The 24630-nt window shown below is 34.8% G+C and overlaps 1 protein-coding gene and 1 pseudogene across 1 annotated transcript; both read left to right on the forward strand.

Annotated features, from left to right (window-relative positions):
- Window positions 1-255: 255 nt before the first annotated feature.
- Window positions 256-4817, forward strand: LOC120133168 (vacuolar protein-sorting-associated protein 11 homolog). The gene is given in 7 exon segments (XM_039149818.1): window positions 256-540; window positions 651-824; window positions 1260-1583; window positions 1825-1954; window positions 1957-2367; window positions 2370-3571; window positions 4021-4817. Coding segments are annotated over 7 exon segments (2853 nt in total). The 5' UTR covers window positions 256-318; the 3' UTR covers window positions 4411-4817.
- Window positions 4818-12211: 7394 nt separating this feature from the next.
- On the forward strand, window positions 12212-24534 carry LOC120133222 (annotated as a pseudogene).
- Window positions 24535-24630: the final 96 nt, after the last annotated feature.

Here is a 24630-nt window from a genome sequence, read left to right on the forward strand (position 1 = left end):
GTGAGATAAAATTAGGATATGTTAATAAGAATAGGATTATGCGTATTGTAGTTTAGATTATTTCTATGTAGTATCCAAGTTGGGCTGCTCAACAACACAAGGAACGCAAAGAGAGCCCAGAATTGAATATGGTGGAAACGCCGCCGTTTTCTATCTGAAAGCATATTATCCGGGGATTGATTATATTATATTCCTCCTCCTCCTCTTCTTTGGCCATATAGCAAACAGCAAAGAGCCAATAATTCACGGAAAAATATTAATAAATAAAAGTGTAGGGTTTTTTGTCGGACAATCCGATCCATCAACGAGAAGGGGGGAATGTATCAGTGGAGGAAATTCGAGTTCTTTGAGGAGAAATTAGGAGGAAAATGCAAAATCCCAGACGAAATCACTGGAAAAATACAGTGCGCCTCCAGCGGAAGAGGAAAGCTGGTGATCGGTTGCGATGACGGCACTGTAAGCCTCCTGGATCGCGGTCTTAACTTCAATTTTGCCTTTCAAGCTCATACTTTCTCCGCTCTGTTCCTCCAAATGCTCAAGGTAAAATTAAGAGAATCTGTGTATGTTTACTTTACGATTCAACTTTGTATTGCAATAATAAAAGAAGCAACTTCATTGGCTTTTTTGGGTTGATTGATTACTTCAATTAGCAACGGAATTTCTTGGTGAGTATTGGAGAAGATGAACAAATATCGCCACAGCAATTGGGGATGTGCTTGAAGGTATTTGATCTTGATAAAATGCAGCCGGAAGGATCGAGTACCACTAGTCCTGATTGTATTGGAATTTTGCGTATTTTCACCAATCAATTTCCTCAAGCTAAGGTTTTCTTCTTTCTTTCCTCATTTTATTTATTTTTACTCGCAACGTTTTTACAGTTAGCTGTTCATTTCATATTAAGTTGCTTTTGTTTTTCTTAAATTCTGTTTTCACTGCCAATGATATATCAAAATTATAACATTTGCTAGTTTATTTTCTAATTTCAGAAGAAATAATAAAAAATATATAAACAGTTTGCAAAAACAAAAAGCAAACGATAATTTTGTTTGAATGTAAAAAATGTTTGATTTTTACCTTTTTGTCTAACAATTATTCTGGATTAGTTGTCATTTTTATTATTTTATTATTTTATTATTTTAATATGTAAATGACCACTAGTAATGACCAAACTGAACCTTACCTAAACCAACTTGTGGAGTACCTGAGACTGGAGTTCAGCGTATTTTTAAACTCTTAATGTGAGGCATTACACATTGCAGATCACATCATTTTTAGTCTTGGAGGAAGCTCCGCCGATATTACTTATAGCTATTGGGTTAGACAATGGTTGCATTTACTGTATCAAGGGAGATATTGCACGTGAAAGAATAACCCGTTTCAAGCTTCAGGTTGATAGTGCATCTGTAGATGGGAATTCATACGTTACTGGACTAGGTTTTAGAGTGGATGGTCAAGCCCTTCTATTGTTTGCTGTGACTCCAAATTCTGTGAGTTTGTTCAGCATGCAGAGCCAACCTCCTAGGCGGCAAACATTAGATCAGATCGGATGCGATGTTAATAGTGTCGCCATGAGTGACCGCTCGGTATGCATTTTTGTGCCCTATTCTTTATGGTGCCTTAATAGCGATATATGTATGTGTGTGTGTGTGTGTGTGTGTGTGTGTGTGTGTGTGTGTGTGTGTGTGTGTGTGTGTGTGTGTGTGTGTATGTGTATGTATGCATGTATGTATGTATGTATGTATGTATGTATAGATGTATGTATGTGTATGTATATATATATATATTATCTTAGAAGATAAGCGTTTCCCTGTTGTTTGTCTTTAGGAGTTGATAATTGGTCGACCTGAAGCCGTGTATTTCTATGAGATAGATGGGCGTGGTCCTTGTTGGGCTTTTGAAGGAGAGAAGAAGTTCTTAGGGTGGTACCGTGGATATTTATTATGTGTTATTGCAGATCAAGAAATGGAAAGAACACATTTAATATTTATGACCTGAAGAACAAGTTAATTGCGCACAGTCTAGTTGTTAAAGAAGTTTCTCACATGCTTTGTGAATGGGGTAATATAATACTTATAATGACTGATAAATCAGCTTTGTGTATTGGTGAGAAGGATATGGAAAGCAAGTTAGATATGCTGTTCAAGAAAAACCTTTACACTGTAGCTATCAACATTGTTCAAACTCAACAAGCTGATGCTTCTGCAACTGCTGAAGTACTGAGGAAGTATGGCGATCATCTATATAGCAAACAAGACTATGATGAGGCTATGGCACAGTACATCCACACCATTGGTCATCTTGAACCTTCCTATGTAATCCAAAAGTTTCTGGATGCACAAAGAATCTACAACCTTACAAATTACTTAGAAATTTACATGAGAAGGGCTTTGCCTCTAAAGATCACACCACCCTTCTGTTAAACTGCTATACTAAATTGAAAGATGTTGAAAAGTTGAATGTGTTCATTAAGAGTGAGGATGGTGTTGGGGAACATAAGTTTGACGTGGAGACTGCTATAAGGGTTTGCCGAGCAGCAAATTACCATGAGCATGCCATGTATGTTGCAAAGAAGGCAGGGCGGCATGAATGGTACTTAAAGATTTTGCTTGAAGACCTTGGCAGATATGATGAAGCTTTGCAATATATCTCTAGCCTTGAACCAAGTCAAGCTGGGGTGACAGTGAAGGAATATGGGAAGATTCTCGTAGAGCACAAACCAGCAGAGACAATTAATATACTCATGAGGCTGTGCACTGAGGATAAGGAATTGGCTAAGCTTGGAACATCAAATGGTGGTTACTTATCTATGTTACCATCTCCTGTTGATTTCCTCAACATTTTCATCCATCATCCACAATCTCTTATGGATTTTCTTGAAAAATATGCTGACAAGGTAAAAGATTCTCCTGCTCAAGTTGAGATTCATAACACACTCTTGGAGTTGTACTTGTCCATTGATTTGAACTTCCCATCAATCTCCCAAGCTAACAATGGAACAGATTTTAGTGTTAAAGAAAGAACAGTGTCCAATGGGAAGTTAGTTGCTGAGGGTAAGAATTCTTCTACAGAAAAGGACACACTGGAAAGACGGGAAAAGGGGCTACGCTTGCTTAAGAGTGCATGGCCTTCTGAACTGGAACATCCACTTTATGATGTTGATCTCGCTATCATCCTATGCGAGATGAATGCATTTAGAGAAGGGTTATTGTATCTCTATGAGAAGTTGAAACTTTTTAAAGAAGTGATTGCTTGCTACATGCAAGCCCATGACCATGAGGGATTGATTGCATGTTGCAAAAGGCTAGGGGACTCTGGTAAGGGAGGGGATCCTGCTCTTTGGGCGGATCTTCTAAAGTATTTTGGTGAACTTGGGGAAGATTGCTCTAAAGAAGTGAAGGAAGTATTAACATATATTGAGAGGGATGACATCTTGCCCCCTATAATTGTTCTTCAGACACTTTCTAGGAACCCTTGTCTCACATTATCTGTTATTAAAGATTATATTGCCCGGAAACTTGAACATGAGTCAAAACTGATTGAAGAGGACAGGCGAGCTATAGAGAAGTATCAGGTTGGTACCTAGTTTCTTCCATTGATTTTTATCTTGCAATGTTGTTTACTGGTCATTTTGATCACCTAACCAGGTAGTAAGAGTTGCACGTGTAGTTTCTGAATCATGTAACAATAGATTTTAGCAAGAAAACATTCCATAACATACGAAGTGCCAAAGTTTACTTAAAGTGTTGTTAAGAGATTAAAATGACATTTTCTTGAACATTTGAAACAAATGGTGATTAATTAATTATAATTCAAAGATGTCGTACTGCAAAGGTAATGTTAGCTGCCTTTTTTTATGGACAATTCATTCATTTCCTTTCCACAATGGTTTCAGCTTTGTTGAAATATGGTCTATTTCTATCTTGGAAGTGGAACTTGTCATGATACTCATTTGGGAAATACAAAACTATGTTTAATCGATTTTTCTTTCTTTTTCTAATTCAACGAGTCTTTGTTGCGCAGGAAGACACAATGGCTATGAGAAAAGAAATTCAGGACCTGAGGACAAATGCTAGGATATTTCAGCTGAGCAAGTGCACTGCTTGCACTTTTACCCTTGACCTACCTGCTGTCCACTTCATGTGTATGCACTCATTTCATCAGCGCTGCCTTGGTGATAATGAAAAGGAATGTCCTGAGTGTGCTCCAGAGTACAGGTCTGTAATGGAAATGAAGAGAAGCTTGGAACAGAATTCAAAAGATCAAGATCGATTCTTCCAACAAGTCAAGAGCTCAAAGGACGGATTTTCCGTAATTGCTGAATATTTTGGGAAGGGGGTTATTAGCAAAACTAGTAATGGTCCCACAGGAACTGCTAGATCTGACAGCATCTCTTCCGGCAGTGGCTTCTGAATTTTCTTGATTAGTGTAATTTGTAAGTGTTCTTGCTTGAGCGTTATCTTGTTTGGAATCACAGTGACTAGTGATAACGCTTTGGGATCATGGTTTTGTGTGGGGAACTAGCCCATGTGACCCTTTGCTCCCTTTCTCAATTGGACTGGTTGTTCTGATGGTGAGACTGCGGCCTCGGTTATGTGGAGATAAATATAAGAAGGATACAATCTCTACTATATTTTGAAATGGGATACTCGCTTGTTGTTTTCACTCAGAAGGCACAGACAGCATCACATCATGCGGGTTTCACGATTTTAACAAATTGGTGAGTTATCGCAGATTTTCAAAAAAAATTCAAAAACTTTATGCATTGAGCAGTTTCTGTAGAGACATTCTAGCTTTTGGATGTGAAGAATTTATGCTGATTTGTATTGTAGCCTGCTTATTTGGTTTGATGCAGTCTAAGGTATGGCTATTGGGTTATTGGTGCTTAAGGAACTACGTATGCATGGTTTTGAAATCACATGAATCCCTAAATAAAGGTTGAACTCGTATTGAATGTTGAGAGTTAAAATAGTGTAGGGATCCTTTTCCTCAAATTGTTATATATATATACAGGCTGACTGTAAATGGAAGAGATACAAGATTATAGAGAGAGAACCTAAAAAGATCCCTCCAGAATAATTTACCAGCCTTCTCAGGATCCTTTTAAGAAATTAAAATGGACATCCGGAGCTACAAACAAAGATTAAGACGTTACTTGCAGATCGCGAGTATAAAATTCCTTCCGTCTTCTTTACTCTTATTTCTCAGGGTAAATCGTAAGTTTCATCACTCAATTTTAACCTCATTCTTGTTTTAGTCGTTAAAATTTATTTTATTTTAATTTAATCAATACACTTTTTATTTACTTATGTTTCTCTCATTTGAACGTTAAACCGTAAACGAGAGGGAGAGGACGATATGATAGTCAATTATGTTGAAGTGAATTGTTTTTTTGTTGACATGGAAGCTACATCTCATCCATTACATTTTGGGTAAACTACTCTAATGGTCACTAATGTTTGGGTAAGTTTTCGTTTTCACCACTATTGTTTCAAAAGTCACAAATTGTTCACTAACGTTATCGTTTGTTACAAATCGGTCACTCGTCGTTAACAGGCGTGACGGAAAACACACGTGGACCATTAACAAGCTTACTAACTAAATGGTATAATTACACACATAGTCCATGTTATTTATATATTCTTTCAATTTAAAAATTAAAATAAATTTACCTACGAATCAGGAGGTTCCATGTGTCATTGGTTACACACCTGTGATGACACATGACATCATTGTATTAGAATACTAAATTTATTTTAATTTATTTTTAATTTAATAGATTTATTTCTACCAATCAGAGGGTGACATGTGTCACCCTTTGGTTAGAAGAAAATAAAGCAACAAAGAAGTAAGTGGGGGGATTCATAGGTAAGACCCTTGAGTGAAATAATGCAAGCCAAACCATTGAGTCAAGACAACCACTTGATATATTTTGGACAACAAATGGTATATATCTTATATCTTAGTATGTAAATGCTTTACTCACAATTAATAATATGTTATATATCTTAAATTTTAAAATTATCTTTGTTTTTGTTTTAACTTATTAAATATTTTTATTTTTGTCTTAATTTATTAAATATATTTTGTTTTTATTTTTCAGCTTGAATATTCCCTTCATTCTTCTGCTCAAACATTACATGAACCCCATCAACTTCCACCTTTTGAACTTGATAACGATTAATCTTGTTAAAGAATCATAAGGAATGTTGACGAAAGTTTTTTAAATCCTTTCTTGAGACTAAAATGAAAAATACAACAGAAACCAATCTTGTAAAGGCTGATGAATTAAGATGTCAAAGGATAGGCCTTTCTTGAGCAACTTGATTTCCGCTAGGAAAAATCCAAGTCTGCAAAATAACAAAACTAGATTCCGTTGTTTATTGAATAAGAATCTCAACTTTGATCGAGTGTTGTCATGAAATTGCAAACAATTGCTCACAAATTTTGTAAAGGAATGCTTGACAACCTTCTGCCCCGTATTATTTTCGTAAAAAAATTACGGCCAGTTTTCACCTTCACAGATTGTTCAAATCAGTTTTCATCTCTTGCATGATACGTTTTCAATTGAAATTGCAAACAATTGCTCATAAATTTTAGTATATTTTTCATGCGGCCACCCTCATCATCCATATTCGGCTTTTTACAATAGGTCTGAACATGCAATTTGTAAGAAATTCAAGTAACAGAAAGATCATGAGTGGCCTTATCAATACATATACATGAACAGAAAATTCAGACAATGAGTAAAATTAATAGATTAATCCCAATAACCTTACCCATGGCTTTCCGGTAACAGACACCATCAACTTCACTCTTGTCTGAATATATTTAATAAAAAAATATATATTTAATAAATTAAGACAAAAATATTTAATAAGTTAAAACAAAAATAAAGATAATATTAAAATTTAAGATATATAACATATTATTAATTTTGAGTAATACATTTACATACTAAGATACAAGATATATATCATTTGTTGTCCAAAATATATCAAGTGGTTGCCTTGGCTCAATGGTTTGATTTGTATTATTTCACTCAAGAGTCCTACGATTGAATCCCCCTACTTGCTTCTTTGTTGTTTTATTTTCTTTCAACCAGATGGTGACACGTGTCACCCTCTGATTGGTAGAAATAAATCTATTAAATTAAAAATAAATTAAAATAAATTTAGTCTTTCAATCAAATGATGACATGTGTCATCACATGTGTGTAACCAATGACACATGGAACCCCTGATTCGTAGATAAATTTATTTTAATTTATTAAAACTATGATCAAATTTAAAGAATATATAAATAACATGGATTATTTGTGTAATTGTACCATCCAGGTAAGCCTGTTAATGACTGTTAATGGTCCACGTGTGTTTTCCGTCACGCCTGTTAACGGCGAGTGACTGATTTGTAACAAACGATAACGTTAGTGACCTATTTGTGACTTTTGAAATATCAGTAGCGAAAATAAAATTATACTCAAATATTAGTGACATTGAAGTAGTTTACCCTATAAAGTATTCACTTTTTAAAAAAACCCAGTTGATAAATTGTTTTCACATTGCTTTTGGACCTTACTGGGAGAAAGAAAGGTGAAAGAGGTGGGTCAATGTCCAACTGGATTTTACAATAATTGAACCTAAAGATGACCCATTCAGTGGGGGCACTTGAGACATTGTACTTTGAAAGTTCTCACTTATATATAATTTGAGGGATTGTATCAAATATTTTGCCACATACTTTTTTTATATATAAATTTGGGTAAATAGAATATAGTATCTATTCGAAAACTCTTAATCGTTTGATAATAAATGTTCATATTTCTGTATGCGCGGTGTTTAATCTTAAGACCTCAAAGGATAACAACTAATAACTACTAAAGTCGTTTGATTTTTACAATAGTTACAACGTAATTACTTAAATATAAATTCTCTAAATAAAATAATATTATCTCCTACTACTGAGGCCACTACATGTGTGTCACTAAGTGAATTCTTGCCATATACTCTTTTAATAGCCACTTACATGGAAGTAACATAATTTCTTGAACGGTTATGAAAATTTTGACTATTGAAGTCCAAAGTACAGAGTTTTAGTGCAAATTTCGAAACTTTTCTGAGTTTCAAAATCATGAAACTTGTTCGACTAAAAGTATAGAAATTTCTCCTAAGAATTTCAGAACTTCTTTTTATAATTCTATAAAATAGACTATTTAAAGATATTTTAAAGTTATGTAAATGAGCCAAAATACTTAAAGTTTATTTTTTGACATAATTTTTCTTTTAAGAAAATTAATTTAGACGAGTGTTTACAATTTTTATGTAATCAATCTTTATTAATTTAATGTTATATAGAAATCAATTATAAATTTAGCAACAAACCATACGTTAAATCTAAAAACTCAATTAAAATAATCATTAAATATCCAAGACCCTTCATAAATGATCGCATTCACCAATTTATCTAGGTTAGAAAAAGTAGGTCTATTACTTACAAGTGACTCAGTGAGAAACAATAAATTAATTTTAAATATCTCATCGAGAAAAATTAATTTTTACAATATCATAAATAAAGAATGAGTTTCAATATTAGAAATTTTCTCTTATAATAAATGGGCAAAATTAACATATTGTAGATAAATGCGAGAAGAATATCGTAGATAAATAGCTTGGACCGCCAAGGGTAATTGTATAAATACACATATTGAATCAATAAAGATATTTAATTGCAGAATGATACCCATACCGTAATAAAATAATATTTTCCCGAATTTAGCTCAAATTGCAAAAAAAATATTGATAAGATATTAAAAATTAAAATATGATAAATAAACAATAACTCATATGAATACAATATACGATATATAAATATTTTAAATTTTATACTATAATATAAAAGATTAATTTTATTAAAAACAGTAAGTAAAAATATCTTAAACGCGAACTCATTTAAATACAAATTGCACATGTGCTAGTAACATACAAAACGTTAGTTGTCACTTGTCAATCTCAAGCATATAGAGATAGAGCTTTGACACTCATTGAGTTGAGTACCAAAAGGAAAACAAAAAGTACATCAAACCACCTTTTTATTGGATTGTATTCCAATATTTGGTTGAAATTATAATTCATTTTGTTGGTTGTCTTACAAATTTGTTCCTTTTTTTCAAGTTAATTTTATATTTACGATAATTCATTGAGTAATTTTAGTGATCTAAAAAGTGTTTTTTTAAGGTTTTATGTTCGATCAATTATATATATAAAATATATATTATTAATGATTAAAAAGATTAGAAATAAATATTACATTGTAATAATTTTGAGACTATTAAAAAATACACTTTCTTCCATAAAAAGGGAGTAAATAGTTTTAAATGGATATGCATACATATAAAGTATAATTTAAGTTTGTATATTCTTACAAGAGTAAACTGATTTGGAAGTTCCTTCAGATTGAAAAAATAAAAATATTACATCAGTAATTCTACTAAAATATTAATGTTGGATTATCAAAATAAAATTGAAACGTAAAATAATAATTTTGAAACAAAATAATTGAATGACCCAAAATAAAACTAAAATAATATTTAAATGACTAAATATACATTTTATCCAAAATTTTATTATCGAAATACTAAATAAAAATCGGTTAAAGTGCATATTATATATATATATATATATATATATATATATATATATTATAATTATGGTTAAACTAATCATAGCATTGACATAGAAATGATTTTTATTATTTTAATCATTGCTTTGAGTAACAGGATTCTCAAATTTTATTTTATTTTTGTCGCTATTAATAAATTATTTATTACTAATAATCAGTTGGTTTAGCGAGATGAAACACTAAATTTCTTAAGCTCAGAGGTTCGAATCCTGATGTTTGCATATGGAGCAAACTGGGTTGGGAGTAGGGCTGTAAATGAGACGAGACAGATCGCGAGCTACTCGAGATCGACTCGATCAAGGCTCGATAAATACTCGGATCAAATGGACTCGACTCGAGCTCAAGCTCGACTCGAGTGCTTAACGAGCCGAAACGAGCTTTTCGATATTCGACTCAAAAAGCTCGTGAGCAGCTCGAAAATATAATATATTAAGATTTTATTTTTTTAAAAATAAATTATTAATAATGTTAATATTTATTTATTGATTTTTTTAAAAAAAATACATCAAGATTTCATGTATTTAAGGTTTATGTTCGAGTTTGAGGCTTTAATCGAGTTAAATTTAAGATTTTTTTTATTTCGAGCCTTTTCGAGCTGCTCACGAGCTTCAGTTCAGGATTTCGAGTTCGAGTCAAGCTTGAAAATTTTAAGCTCGCGAGTTTTCGCGTCGAGTCGATCTACATTTCAGAGTTTTCGAGTCGAGTCGAGCTCAACAATACTCGAACTCGACTCGGCTCGTTTACACCCCTAGTTGGGAGGGTCGCCCCATAATGAGCATCTGTAAAATCCGATCTGAATTAATCTGTCAATATATTAAATTCAAATGATTAATTAAAAAAATATTTATTAAAGGTGGTGGGTAAGGATATAGGCGACCAACATTTCGGCTGATGCTCCCATATCATTATTTAATAATATTGACACACACTAGGAATCTTAAAATCCCCCTCCCTAGGCGCATGTTAGCCCATACCCTCTAAATTTAGTTCCGTCTTATTATTTACGATAAAGTAGATGCTTCCTAGTGTTACTATTTTATTAAATTTAAGTGATATTAAAAAATCATTACATTTTAATGTTAATACAGTTACGAAATTATAAATTTAAATTTAAAATTTTAGAAGGTGAAAATAAATTATTAAAATAAAATAGTTAAAATATATAATAATTTACCTTGAATTCTATATAGGAAGGACGGGGTGTTGAAATACCGAGTTTAGCCTTGTCACGGAGTCAGACTCTCTGACTGGTTCTTCTGATTCAAAAGCGGTGCGAAACAAATAATGTTGCATCTGCAGTCACTTTCAAGTCACAAAAAGGAAAGAAAAAAATGGTGAAAAAGATTAAAACTTGGATGTGATATTAAGCAATAAAAATAATAATAATAATAAGGAAGATGACAAAACCCTTTTTTGTTAGTTCCCTTGTGTAGGGATTTGTTTGCTTTTGGGGCCTAAAAACCTTCCCCCCACACCTACATGATGAGATGATTATGTAGCCCCCCAAACACCTCACTTTCCCTCCTCAATGTGTGAAGAAGATGGAAGTAAAAATAAGTTAAGGGTAAATTATCTTATTGATCATTTTCTTTCATGTTTATGTATTTTTACTCGAAATATTTAAAAAAAGTTATATTTTAGTTGTCTATATTACTAATTTATTAAATTTTGATCATTTATGTTATTGATTGATGCATTTTGATTATTGAATTGTTAAATTTTCTTAGTTTGACTCATGAAATTTAGATAGAAAAATTTCTCCCCTTAAACTTTAGATTGAATTTAAGGGTTTGTGAGTCGACAAAAGACTTTGATTGAATTCAAAGATTAAATTAATGTTTCATCTAAAGTTTAGAGGTTAAATTAATATTTTATCTAAAACTTATAGGTTAAATTAATATTTTATAAAAAAATTAAAATTAACTGCTTAGTGATTAAAATTTAATTAATGAATAATATAAATGATAAAAAATTAATTAATTGAGAATTTGAATCATCAAAATTCATTAAATCTATAATATGTGATCAAAATTTAATACATTGGCAATATAAGTGATCAAAACATAAGGTGTTTGAATTATGGTGAGCAAATATATATAAAATAAAAAAAGTGATCAAACTAGTAGTTTACTCTTTTTTATCCAAAGTCTGATGATTGATTCCAGTTGGGTTACTCGGAAACCAGCTGGGTTAAAGTAAAAAAAAAAAATTGGGTTTCGAGATGAGATTTTTATATAAAAAAAGTTGCATTCTTAATTCCTTCTTTTGAATCTATAGGCTTTGAAGGAGGGTTGAGAGAACTTAGTATAGGAAAAAATGCCATTTTTTTGTAATTTCATTGAATGATTCCCTTACAGGTTGCCCCAAAAGAACTCTGGGCCGGCTTCAGATTTTTGGTTTTGGCATGATTGCAGATCCTGTTTCGGTGTTGTTTCAAAAGAAAGGCATAGGTTTTGATGGGATAATATGAATTTTCAAGTGGATGGCATTGAGTTTGGACCACTTTGCTTTCTCAGTAATGTAGTTAATTGCATCTTGTTTTTGTTGAGAAATGAGTTGGATTGAATTTTGGTCCTCGGATCAGCTTGAAGGTCTTAGTTTCATGAGTTGTTCTTCTGGAACTGGGAAATTTGTGTAGCTTTGAAGCTCCTCGGAAGAAAAAAAAACATAAGTTTGCTTACTCAAGATGTCTATGAACGGCAAGCTTTCTGGTTCTAATGGTAGATTATCAGCAAATTCCAGGCTGAAGAAAGCAAAGGAGACTAATCATGGCCATGGATCAAATTCTTCCGGGAAATGGAAGAGAAACTTTCTCTTTCTATGGCTTTTAGCCTTTGTTTGCACTGGGATTATTTGGTTTTTCTTTAGTTTCAACGGTGTAGCTTTGGAGATTAATGGGAGGACTCTTGATTCTTGTGAGGAGAAGGCAAGAATCTTGCTTCAACAATTCAATGTTAGCAGGAACCAGTTTCATGCTCTTGCTTCTTTCTTCTATGAATCAGATCAGGTAATTCTTTGTATCTTGGTTAGCTTTTATACTTACCCTATTTTGGGTTCAATTTGTTTAGTTTGTATCTGCAATTAGTTTATATACTGACAAAACAGATGCTTTTAAGTTCTTGTTTTGGTTATGAGGGCTGAATTTGGCCAATACAACAAGATAAGACAAATGTAGCTTAATTTTACTTCTATGTAATTTTTCCTTTGTGGAATATGATGTAGAATGAAGATATGCTTTGGTGACCTGTTTCCATATCTTGTTATCGTGTTCTTCGCTCCTTGTATTGTTCAATAAAGGTTTTCCGAGAAAATCGCAGTCCTCGTGGTGTTGAAATATAATTATATTGATGCATCACTCATCCTCATTAATTTGAATACTTTGAAAGAGTAGAATAATATGAACATGCATACTATGTAATAGCGGCCAAGGACCGGAGAAAACATACTTCGGGTCATTTTCTTGATAGGAAATGGTTTATAAATTACAAAATTGAACAGTGAATAGCATTTAAGATTCTAGAATTCTAGAGAGGTGGTTATGTCAAATTTAGTTGAAAATTTTGAACTTATGATATTTCAGTTCCTGCCAGGGATTGAGCTTTCGACATCTCATTTCAAATGATGTATACTGTCGAAAAATTGTTTGTTGGGAAGTAGCATGAACATGGCTTTCAAATTTTCTGTATGAAACTTATTTCATTCTCTCATTACGTTGCATGTTACAGATAGCATCTCTTGAATGTGCTAAACATTCAGGATCTAAAAGGCCGTCAAGTGATGATGTCGCTTGTGTTCTTAAGGTAATGTGTTCAGAGAAGCAAGACTTCAAAAGGCAGCAGATGTGGGCTGTAAAAAACCACGGAACTTAAGGATCAATGTCCAGTCCAAGTTGAGAATACTCACAGTGAGCACGATTTGTCATCCCTGGATCACCACACTTATGTATCGCAAAATTCTGGTTCAATAATATCACGAGAGCATCAAAATGGCCAGAAGGTAACATCTCATTGTGGTGAATATTCAACCTTTTAACTTCAAAAAGCTTAGTTAATGGCTTTACAATGAATTCTTCCCTAAAAAATGAAAAAACTATACATTTTGACATAAATTATAATTGGTAATTAAATTTATTTAATAAAGTAATATTTATTTTAGGCAAGATAGAAAAAAAATCTTGCTTGATAACCAAGTATTTGGTTCTATAAATAGAGATTATGTCTTGTCTTGAAATAGGATTATTTTAGAGAGATGTCTCTGCAACTTTTGGGGTTTATGTTGTAGAGATAGTTTTGCACGATGTTGAAAGAGTGTTTTGGCATATACCAGGATTTGGTATCTATACCGGGTTTTGGGATACATATATATATATGTGATATCATGTATTTGCACTCTTGTGTTCTTTAGGTTTATAATTGATAATTATTCATCTCGTCCGTTGAGATAGGCAACGCTGAACCACGTTAAATCACGTATATATCTTATTTTATGTAGATATCGCTATGATTATTTTTTCGCTCTCAAATTCCTAACACGCATGTTTATTAATTAATGATGGAGTGCATCATTGGCCAATTATAATTTTGGTTGCGAAAGATTTTTGAAAAGAAGCTGACAAATTTATTCTGATTTTGTTAGGCGTTGAATACGGTACACAACATATTTTGAGGAAAAAGAAAAACTCCAGAATGTTTTATTAGAAAAAGATAGATCTTAATTTATACACAAAGTTAGAGATAAGTTTCCTAGTAGAAGCAAACTACTTAGAAGTTATCCTTTCTAAGAGTTAAAATTTTATTAGGTTGCAAACTAATATACAGTATAATTATATCGTATAACCTATACTCCCCCTCAAGTTGGGGTGTAAATGTTGAAAAGACTCAACTTGGATGTAATCTCATCAAAGGTAAGTCTTGGAAGAGCTTTGGTGAGAATATCTGCTATTTGATTCTTTGTTGAGACATAGTTGAGTTTTATCGATCCATGCCACCATTCACCTTTTCAGAGATAAAATGTCTGTCGATCTCTACATGCTTCGTCCGGTCACGATAAACAAGATTCTTTGCAATACTTATTGCAGATTTACTATCATTCTGAAGTTCAAAACACTTGTTGTAACATAATCCCAACTCAGTTAACAATCTTTGTAACCAGATTCCTTTACGAATTCCAAGTGTCATTGCTCTAAACTCTACTTTTGCATTACTTCGAGATACCACAGCCTGTTTTTTCTTCTCCAAGTGACCAAATTTCCCCATACAAATGAACAATAGCCAGTTGTAGACCTTCTATCAGTTAACTCGCATGTCCAGCTTGAATCTGAGAAAATCCTTACTGTTCTGTCATCATTCTTTCTGAAAATTAACCCATGGCCTGGTATCATTTTCAAGTATCTTAAAATTCTATTCACAGCCACTAAATGTTCTTCTCTTGGATCATTCATTTATTGACTCACTATGCTGATAGGAAATTCGATATCAGGTCTAGTAAGTGATAAATAAATGAGTTTACCTACTAGCCTTTGATAATGTTCTTTGTTCACTGGACTTCTCAATTCTTCTCTCTTAGTTTAAGGTTTGCTTCCGTGGGAGTTTATGTCGGTTTGCATCCCTTCATTTCAGTTTAAGATAATAGATCAAGGATATATTTCCTTTGATTTATCACTATACCTTCTTTCGACCTTGCAACTTCCATCCTTAGAAAATATCGCAGAGTACCCAAGTCCTTTGTTTCAAATTCTTTTGCCAATAGCTTCTTCAGTCTTTCTATTTCCGTAGAATCATCACCTGTTAGAATGATATCATCCACATAGACAATTAAAATTACCTTTTTGTTGTTCGAGGCTGTTTTGACAAATAAGGTGTGATCCGACTGACATTGCTTGTAACCATCCTGAATGATTACCTTTGTAAATTTTTCGAACCAAGCTCTTGGAGATTGCTTAAGTCTATACAAGGACTTCAATAGTCTGCATGCTTTTCCTGTACTACTCTTCACACCAGGTGGAATTCGCATATACACTTTCTCCTCCAAGTTCTAGTTTAAAAAGGCATTTTTGTTGTCTAACTGATGTAGTACCCAATTTCAATTGAGTAAATCCTTTTGCCACTAATCTCGTCTTGTATCTTTCAATGCTACCATCGACTTTGTATTTCACTGTGAACACTCATGTGTTGCCGACTAGTTTCTTGTCTTTTGGAAGATCAATTACAACCCAAGTATTGTTGTTTTCCAGTGCTTTTAACTCCTCTTCTACCGCCTTTTTCCACTTAGGATCTTTCAATGCTTCCTCCACTATATCTGGAACGGTAATGCTATCTACACTTGTTGTAAATTTCTTAAAACACAACATTAGCTTTCCATATGCAACAAATTTATCAATCGAATACTTTGTGCATTTTCTTACTCCTTTCCTTTGAGCAATTGGCAAGTCGTAATCATCAATTAAAACATTTAATTCAGTAGAAGAACTCTGATTACCTCTGTCATTCTCCAAATGATTCTCGTTCGGTTCCGATTCATGACAGTGTCTATGCTGTGTGGAAGACTCAAGATTTGGTTTAGGTATTGGTTTGGAAACAAGCCTTTATCGTCTTCTGTAAGTCAATAATTTGGTATGAGGTAGTGGAAGTAAGCTTGTTTCGGTGGGTTGTTTTGGTAATTGTGAAACAATTGTTCGGTTTTGCTGGGGTGATTTTGAGGATTGATCCCCTTGAATTTTTGTTTTACGGAAAAAATGTGTCTTTTCAAAGAAGGTAACATTCATGGTTACAAAATATTTCTTAGTACTGGGACAATAACACCGAAATCCCTTTTGACTCGACGAATAACCCAAAAATATACATTGGAATGCTCGAGGATCTAATTTGAACCTGGAAGAAATATTATTATTAACAAAAACATTACATCCAAAAACACGAAGGGGTAATAAAGAGGTCATCGGTTTAAAAGTAGGAAAGAATTGAAGAAAAATATCTTTTGGACATTTAAAATTCAATGGTTTACTAGGGAGACGATTAATCAAATTAGTGGCAGTTAAAAGGGCATCTACCCAAAAATAACGAGGAACATTGGTGGAAAAGAGAAGAGATCATGTAACCTCAAGGAGATGTCAATTTTTTCGCTTAGCAATCCCATTTTGTTGAGGGGAATTAACACACGATGTGAGGTGAAGAATCCCTTGTTCCTGAAAAAAAGAACCCAAAATAGTGGTAAAATACTCACTACCATTGTCAGAATGAAACATTTTGATAGAAGATTGAAATTGAGTTCCAATCATCTTATGGAATCTTTTAAATATGTCACAGGCTTCAGATTTATGTTTCATAAGAAAAGTCTAGGTCGTACGAGTATGATCATCAATAAAGGAAATAAACCAATGAAACCCATGGACAGATGCAACCCTTGATGGACCCCAAATACTATGTAGGAGCGTAAATGGTTTGGATGATTTATACAGTAATGGTAGATACACTTTTATTTTGTTTAGCAAGTGGACAAATATCACAAGAAAAAGATTTAGGGTGTTTATTGATAAACAAATGCGGAAACAATTTTGCAAGATAAAAGAAACTAGGGTGTCTTAAACGAAAGTGTAATAACATAACATCGGTTGAAGGTTCAAGGAAAGGAAATTGATGGATGACATTGAAGGATGTTGGCGGTGGGGAAAGTCTAGCACGCCAATCACCTTCCTCGAGCTCGAATCCTGAAATTCACACAAATCAGAGTTAAATGTTGTGGTACAACATAAATCGACAGATAACTTGCTAATAGAGATTAGATTGCAAGTAAGATTGGGAACATAAAGGACATGAGATAACGATTTGTCTTGATTTATTCGAACACACCCATGACTGGCAACACCAGAAAGAGAACCATCTGTAGTCCGGACACTAGAAATAGACGAGTCGGCATGAAAAGTTTGAAAGAGCTGAAGATCACCTGTCATATGGTCACTTGCACCAGAATCCACAATCCAAGTAGGAGTATTGGACGTGTGAGCTAAAGTAACAGAAGAAAGTCTACCTTTAGGAGAGGAGGTCGTAGGTATGGATTTGGAAGAAATGTGCGAATGACTAAAAAACTGCTGCATTTCTTTCATTTGTTGTTTGGTGAACAATCTGCCTTGCACACCAGTATTTACAATGCAATTTCCATGAGTATTACGCTGTTTCGAAGACTTTCCATCAGAAGGTTTTCCATGTAACTTCCAACAAGAATCCCACACATGACCAACCTTTTTACAATAGTCACACCAAGGTCTGCCCTTTTTGGGCTGAGGAGGAGGCTAAGAGTGAGTAAACAATGCGGATCCTTTATTGGTTTGTACGACAGGAAGCATAACCGAGCGGCGACTCTTCACGGCAAACTTCTGAGAAAACCTTTCGGATTGTAGGAAAAAGTCGGAGTCCCAACACAAGACCACGAACGGCATCAAAATCCTGATGTAAGCCAGACAGAAATTGGAATATCCATCGTTGTTCAACAATTGTTTTGAATAGACGAGCATCGTCTACAGACTTCTATTCATGGGATTCGAAGAGATAGATCACCCACCTGATACCTTGTTGAATACGGTACACAGCAGATTTTGAGGAAAAGGAAAAACTCCAGAATGTTTTATTAGAAAAAGATAGATCTTAATTTATACACAAAGTTAGAGATAAGTTTCCGAGTAGAAGCAAACTACTTAGAAGTTATCCTTTCTAAGAGTTAGAATTTTATTAGGTTACAAACTAATATACAATATAGTTCTATCGTATAACCTACATTAGGTATATGTGCTCATAAAACCGGGTACTCTCTATGAGCGATTTAATGAAACTTATGGTCTCAATTGTGAACTGTAACTATCAGGATTATACATATGCATCATACAGTTAAGCATGTGCATATGAATTAACCATGATGTAAAGTGGATCTTTTTCCATAAGTAGATAATTCCAGTGTCATATGTGTATATATAAGTGTTACTAAAATTGCTAGCCTAATAACTGTCTTTTTATGTTGTTTTGGCATAAACAGAACATCTCGCAAAGAATTGCACTAGGAGTCCAACCAAAAGGCAATTTTGAGAACTCATCTTTTTGCATGGGGAAAGGATGTTGGTTGCTTCTTGTTGGAGCCATACTTAGCTTTAAGATTTCAGGAGTTCGTTTAAAGTTTGATTGGAACGGAAAGAATGAGCCAGCTCCATTGCAGCCTGCAACTCAGCAACTTCAACTGCTGCTGCAACAGAAGCAGCAGCAGCTAGACCAGAGCCCACCGAAAGGTGCCGAGAATTGGAGAAAGAAACTTCTAATAGTTTTCGTACTACTGGGGATCCTTGCATCCATCTGGCTATTTTGGCATTTAAACCAGAAGATAATTTTGAGGAGGGAGCAGACACTCTCCAACATGTGTGATGAGAGAGCACGGATGTTGCAGGATCAGTTCAATGTTAGCATGAATCATGTTCATGCCTTGGCTATTCTTGTATCCACTTTTCACCACGGGAAACATCCATCCGCCATTGATCAGGTTATATTCTATGTGCTTTATATCTGAAAATCAAATATGTCCATAATTGACTTACATGGACTAGTCTATGCCAACGAATGCTGATGGCAAGTCTCGGATATGCCTATAGCTTGCATCACTGACTTGATGGACAACCGCTATGGAACCATATTTCTTGGCTTGAAATTATATATGAAATTCAAATGCTTACAATGTAGATAAATCTAGCTCTCATTATATACCAATTTGAAGTAGTATTTCATGCTTTGCAGAAAACGTTCGGTGAATATACTGAGAGAACAGCTTTTGAGAGGCCACTTACCAGTGGTGTTGCTTATGCATTGAAAGTTCTTCACTCGGAAAGGGAACAATTTGAGAAACAACATGGATGGACAATAAAGAAAATGGAAACTGAAGACCAGACTTTAGTCCAAGATTGCTTGACTGAAAATTTGGACCCTGCACCCATTAAAGATGAATATGCACCGGTGATATTTTCACAAGAAACTGTGGCTCATATTGTCTCTATTGACATGATGTCTGGAAAGGTATGTTTCTCTTTATCTTAGGCCGGCCGTGGCCCTATACATTCTATTCTCCCTTTTGTAAACAACCCATACTCTCGGATTTGTTGATTGCCATTTTTGTTATCCCTTCAACCTCATCATAAAGAACATAAAAAGATGGCAAATTCTATCTTTACTAGCGATTTCCTATTCTTAAAACTGCTCTCCTTGTTTTAACAAAATAGGAAATTTATAGAATAACCCTTTCTTATAAACAAACCTTAATACACTTAGTAGAGAGAGTCAGACAGATCTTGTAAATTATACCATTTCAGGAGGTAGATTTAAGCTTGCAGCTAAATTCCAGCTGAAGAATTAGAAACTAGAGAAAGAACCATAGAAGCAACTCGGTACATATATTCCCTATTGAAAGAAGAACTAACATTTAAAGGGTAGGAAAATCGTGCAAGTTTGCTTGAAGTTCCGAGTTTTTGAATGATGAGAAATGGTTTTATTGGTTATAGCATGCAATTTCTTCAAGTGATTCAGAAAACATTGAGGATGAGTTTATACTGTGAGAATATTGCTTAAATCAGATTGCGTAGCAATAGTGTTGAAGAATCGAAAAAGAAAACGAAAGAACACAAGAATTTTTAACGAGGTTCGGCAATGTGCTTACGTCCTCGATGCCTAGGCGGCGCTAGAAGTTTTATTCAATATCTCATAGGTTTAGGTTACATCTCTATTTATAATAAAAAACCTGGTACATAATCTCCATCCCCTGTCCTCTTTACCGGTATATTTATGAGCCATACCTAACAAATAGGTTTATAATTCATATTCTCAGCAATGTTCTGTTTGTTATTTACACTTAAATGCACCTTAGATGTGCGCTACTTGTATCTCCTTACCATCTCATTTTCATTTAGCCAATAATGCCATGTTAATTTGCTTTGTCCACTATTCACAGCAAGACCGTGAGAACATCATCCGAGCAAGAGTAACCGGAAAGGGAGTGTTGACATCACCTTTTAAGCTGTTAAAATCCAATCACCTCGGCGTTGTGCTCACATTTGCAGTTTATGACAAGGATTTGCCTCCAGATGCTACTCAAGAGCAACGTACTGAAGCGACTGTGGGGTAATTATCTCTTAAACTGTTGTTTGATTTTGTATATAATAATTATGACAAGTCCTGTTATTGTTGTTGTAAAGTAGTTCAATTTTTACATTTGTAAGAAAACATTTGAATAGTCTTTCTTAATAACAGGTATCTGGGGGCATCTTATGATGTCCCTTCCCTGGTGGAGAAGCTTTTGCACCAACTTGCCAGCAAGCAAACAATTGTTGTAAATGTTTATGACACAACCAATGCATCTGCTCCAATCAGCATGTACGGTACCGGTGTAACCGATACTGGGCTGCTCCATGTAAGTAACCTTGATTTTGGAGACCCTTTACGGAAGCATGAAATGCACTGCAGGTTAGTAGTTCTTTTTACTTTCAAAAATATCTAAAAGCATTTTACTATCGGCTATATGATATGGGATGGTGCTCTTGCAGGTTCAAGCTAAAACCTCCTTTGCCTTGGACAGCAATAAATGCGTCCATTGGAGTCCTGGTTATTACTTTGCTTGTGGGTCATATCTTCCATGCAGCTATATGTCGAATTGCCAAAGTTGAGAATGACTGCCGTGAGATGATGGAGCTCAAAGCTCGTGCCGAAGCTGCAGATGTAGCCAAATCTCAGGTTTTTTTGCTGCTACTAGCAAACAAGTTTCTCTCCTTTTATAAAAAATTTGGGCTCAACCCTACAGCGCTTTCTAACTTAATGGTTTTCTCTTTTGTAGTTTCTAGCTACTGTTTCCCATGAAATTCGAACTCCGATGAATGGTGTTTTAGGTGATTAGAAAATCCTTCAACTCTATTCCAGCACTACTAATTAAACAATGGTATTTACAATTTATTCCGCTGCTATAATATTCATAGGTATGCTGAAAATGCTGATGGACACTGACCTTGATGCAATCCAAAGGGACTATGCCGAGACTGCTCACGCTAGTGGGAAAGATCTTATCTCACTTATAAATGAAGTCCTCGATCAGGCTAAGATAGAATCAGGCAGGCTTGAACTTGAGGATGTGCCCTTTGATCTACGTTCTCTTCTTGATAACATTCTCTCACTCTCCTCTGACAAATCTAATGAAAAAGGGATCGAGGTAAAACCAAGATATTTCTGTAGTTACTCGTTTGATTTTTTTTGTTCTGTTTTTCTTCATGTTCTTACATAATCTTGTTTGCTTTTGTTCTTTGAACATGAGAAGTTGGCAGTTTTTGTATCAGATCGGGTTCCTGAAGTTGTTTTTGGTGACCCTGGACGGTTTCGACAAATAATTACGAATCTTGTTGGAAATTCAATTAAGGTTTGCTATGTTTGAAATTATATATTTCTTCCCTTTCTGCTGCATCATGCAACTAAAATTTATTGTAGAGAACCATTTAGTGATGTGGGATTCATAATTTTGTAGCTCTTTCATGTTTAACTTGCACCAGAGATCCTGGAATCAGATGAATAGTTAAGTTCCATCTCTTAACACTCGAAATTGCAGTTTACGCAGGATAAGGGGCATATTTTTGTATCGGTGCATCTGGTAGACAAAGTGAAAGGCACATCCAATGTGGGAGATAAGGTGCTACAACAAAGCTTGAACTTAGTTCAGGACATGTCAAGCAAAACCAACAATACCTTAAGTGGTTTTCCGGTGGTAGACAGATGGAGAAGCTGGGAGAAATTTGAAATATTAAATGGAAAAGATACAATAGATGGTCCTGAAAAGATAAGATTACTAGTAACAGTTGAGGACACGGGTGTCGGGATTCGTTTGGATGCACAAGGTCGGATTTTCACTCCTTTCGTACAAGCCGACAGTTCCACTTCACGCCATTATGGTGGGACTGGAATAGGGTTGAGCATCAGCAAACATCTAGTGGGGCTCATGCATGGGGAGATCGGGTTCGTGAGTGAGCCTGGCATTGGCAGTACTTTCTCATTTACAGGAGTTTTCGGAAAGGGCGAAGTGAGTTCTCTTGATTCAAAGTGGAAACAATATGATCCAGTGGTTTCGGAGTTCCGAGGACTGGGAGCACTCATTATTGATGATAGAAGTATCCGGGCTGAGGTCACAAGATACCACCTACGAAGATTGGGAATATCAGTCATATAACTTCCAGTTTGGAGTCAGCATGCACCTATGTGTTGAGTGTTTTCGGGACTAGGTAGCTATATATATGCACAGTTTTCCAATCACGTCAATATTTATAAGTACTCTACTGCACTTAAGAAAAACTAAAATTTGAAGACCAAGTTTTTGACCACGCCATTCAACTTACATTGGTTTTGCTGATGCATTGTTATTCGTTTCTTCTGCAGTGCATTTGCGCATTTGGCCATGATTCTTATCGACAAAGACGTTTGGAATCAAACAGCAATTACTCAGTTACGATATTTGCTCGAAGAACATCGGCAAAATGGCAAGCTAGATGTTTCAACAAAGCTTCCAAGGATTTTTCTCTTGGGTACTTCCATGAGCCCCGTTGAACGCTCCAAGCTTAAGACTGCCGGGTTTGTAGATAATGTGCTGATGAAACCTCTTCGGTTGAGTGTCCTAATTGCCTGTTTCCAAGAAGCCCTTGGAAATGGTAGAAAGGGGCAAGTCCGCAGAAAGAAGATGTTTACACCCGGGAGCTTACTTAGAGAAAAGCGGATTTTAGTCGTCGATGACAATAAGGTTAACCGAAGAGTGGCAGAAGGTGCTTTAAAGAAATACGGAGCAATAGTTTCCTGTGTTGAAAGAGGACAAGACGCGATTGACAAGCTTAAGCCTCCCCATAATTTTGATGCCTGCTTCATGGATCTCCAGATGCCAGAAATGGATGGGTAATCAATCCGTGACCACCCTTTAACTTTGTTTAGTATTTACTCGGTTAATACATCAATAGTATAAGCCAACCAATATTACTACTAAGTTAATCCCGAACCAGCTATTTCAGTTTTGATATTATGTAGTAAAAGGAGTGCCGATTTTTCGTTAGGTCTTGGTGTAGACATCTTTAATGATCTATAATATTATTCAGATTCGAAGCAACTAGGCAAATCCGCAGCGAGGAGAATGAGTGAATGAAAAACTTGCTTCTGGAGAAGCATCAATCGAGACATATGGAAACATACCTCACTGGCACATTCCAATTTTAGCAATGACAGCTGATGTGATCCAGGCTACATATGAGAAGTGCATGAAATGTGGGATGGACGACTACGTATCAAAGCCTTTCGAGGAAGAGCAATTGTATTCAACTGTTGCTCGGTTTTTTGATTCCGGCTCATTGGGTGGGGGGTAGTTCAATTGTCTTTCAGTTCTCTTAACAAGTGACGAGCCTTAACCGTCACGAATCTGCACGGACCTGCGTCTTGCACCACAAGGATGGATGTCTAAAATACAGTAATCTCCGGCATCACTATTCGATTATCATAATACAACTATTCGATGAAATGCTGAAGATATGTGATTGTTGGATGTTTTTATCGGATGTGAAACGTGGTTTGAGATGTTGAATAGCAGGGAAAGTGCGTTCAACTTGTTCCGATTGTCATCCAATTTTCCGAGGGTCCTCATTTCCTGTACATAGCAAATTGTATTTGTAATTTGTAATTAAAGTGCTCTCCATTCTTTTTGGCTCCCCATATCATATGTTTTCAGCCAAACAATAAAAAGCTATGTAGAGTTTTTTTTTTTTTCCTGTGTTTCAACAACCTTGTAAGAAAGTATTCATTTTCTTAGGAAAATCTGCAGAAAGTGGATAGATAGATCCATTTGAGATGATCCCTTGAATTCATGAGTAGTAATCATATTCTAAGTGCTTCATGGAAATTTAGGAAATTTGTGCTTCATCAA

This window comes from Hibiscus syriacus, unplaced genomic scaffold, assembly GCF_006381635.1.
Source record: "Hibiscus syriacus cultivar Baekdansim isolate YM2019G1 unplaced genomic scaffold, ASM638163v2 tig00110577_pilon, whole genome shotgun sequence".
In the NCBI taxonomy this organism is placed as follows: domain Eukaryota; kingdom Viridiplantae; phylum Streptophyta; class Magnoliopsida; order Malvales; family Malvaceae; genus Hibiscus; species Hibiscus syriacus.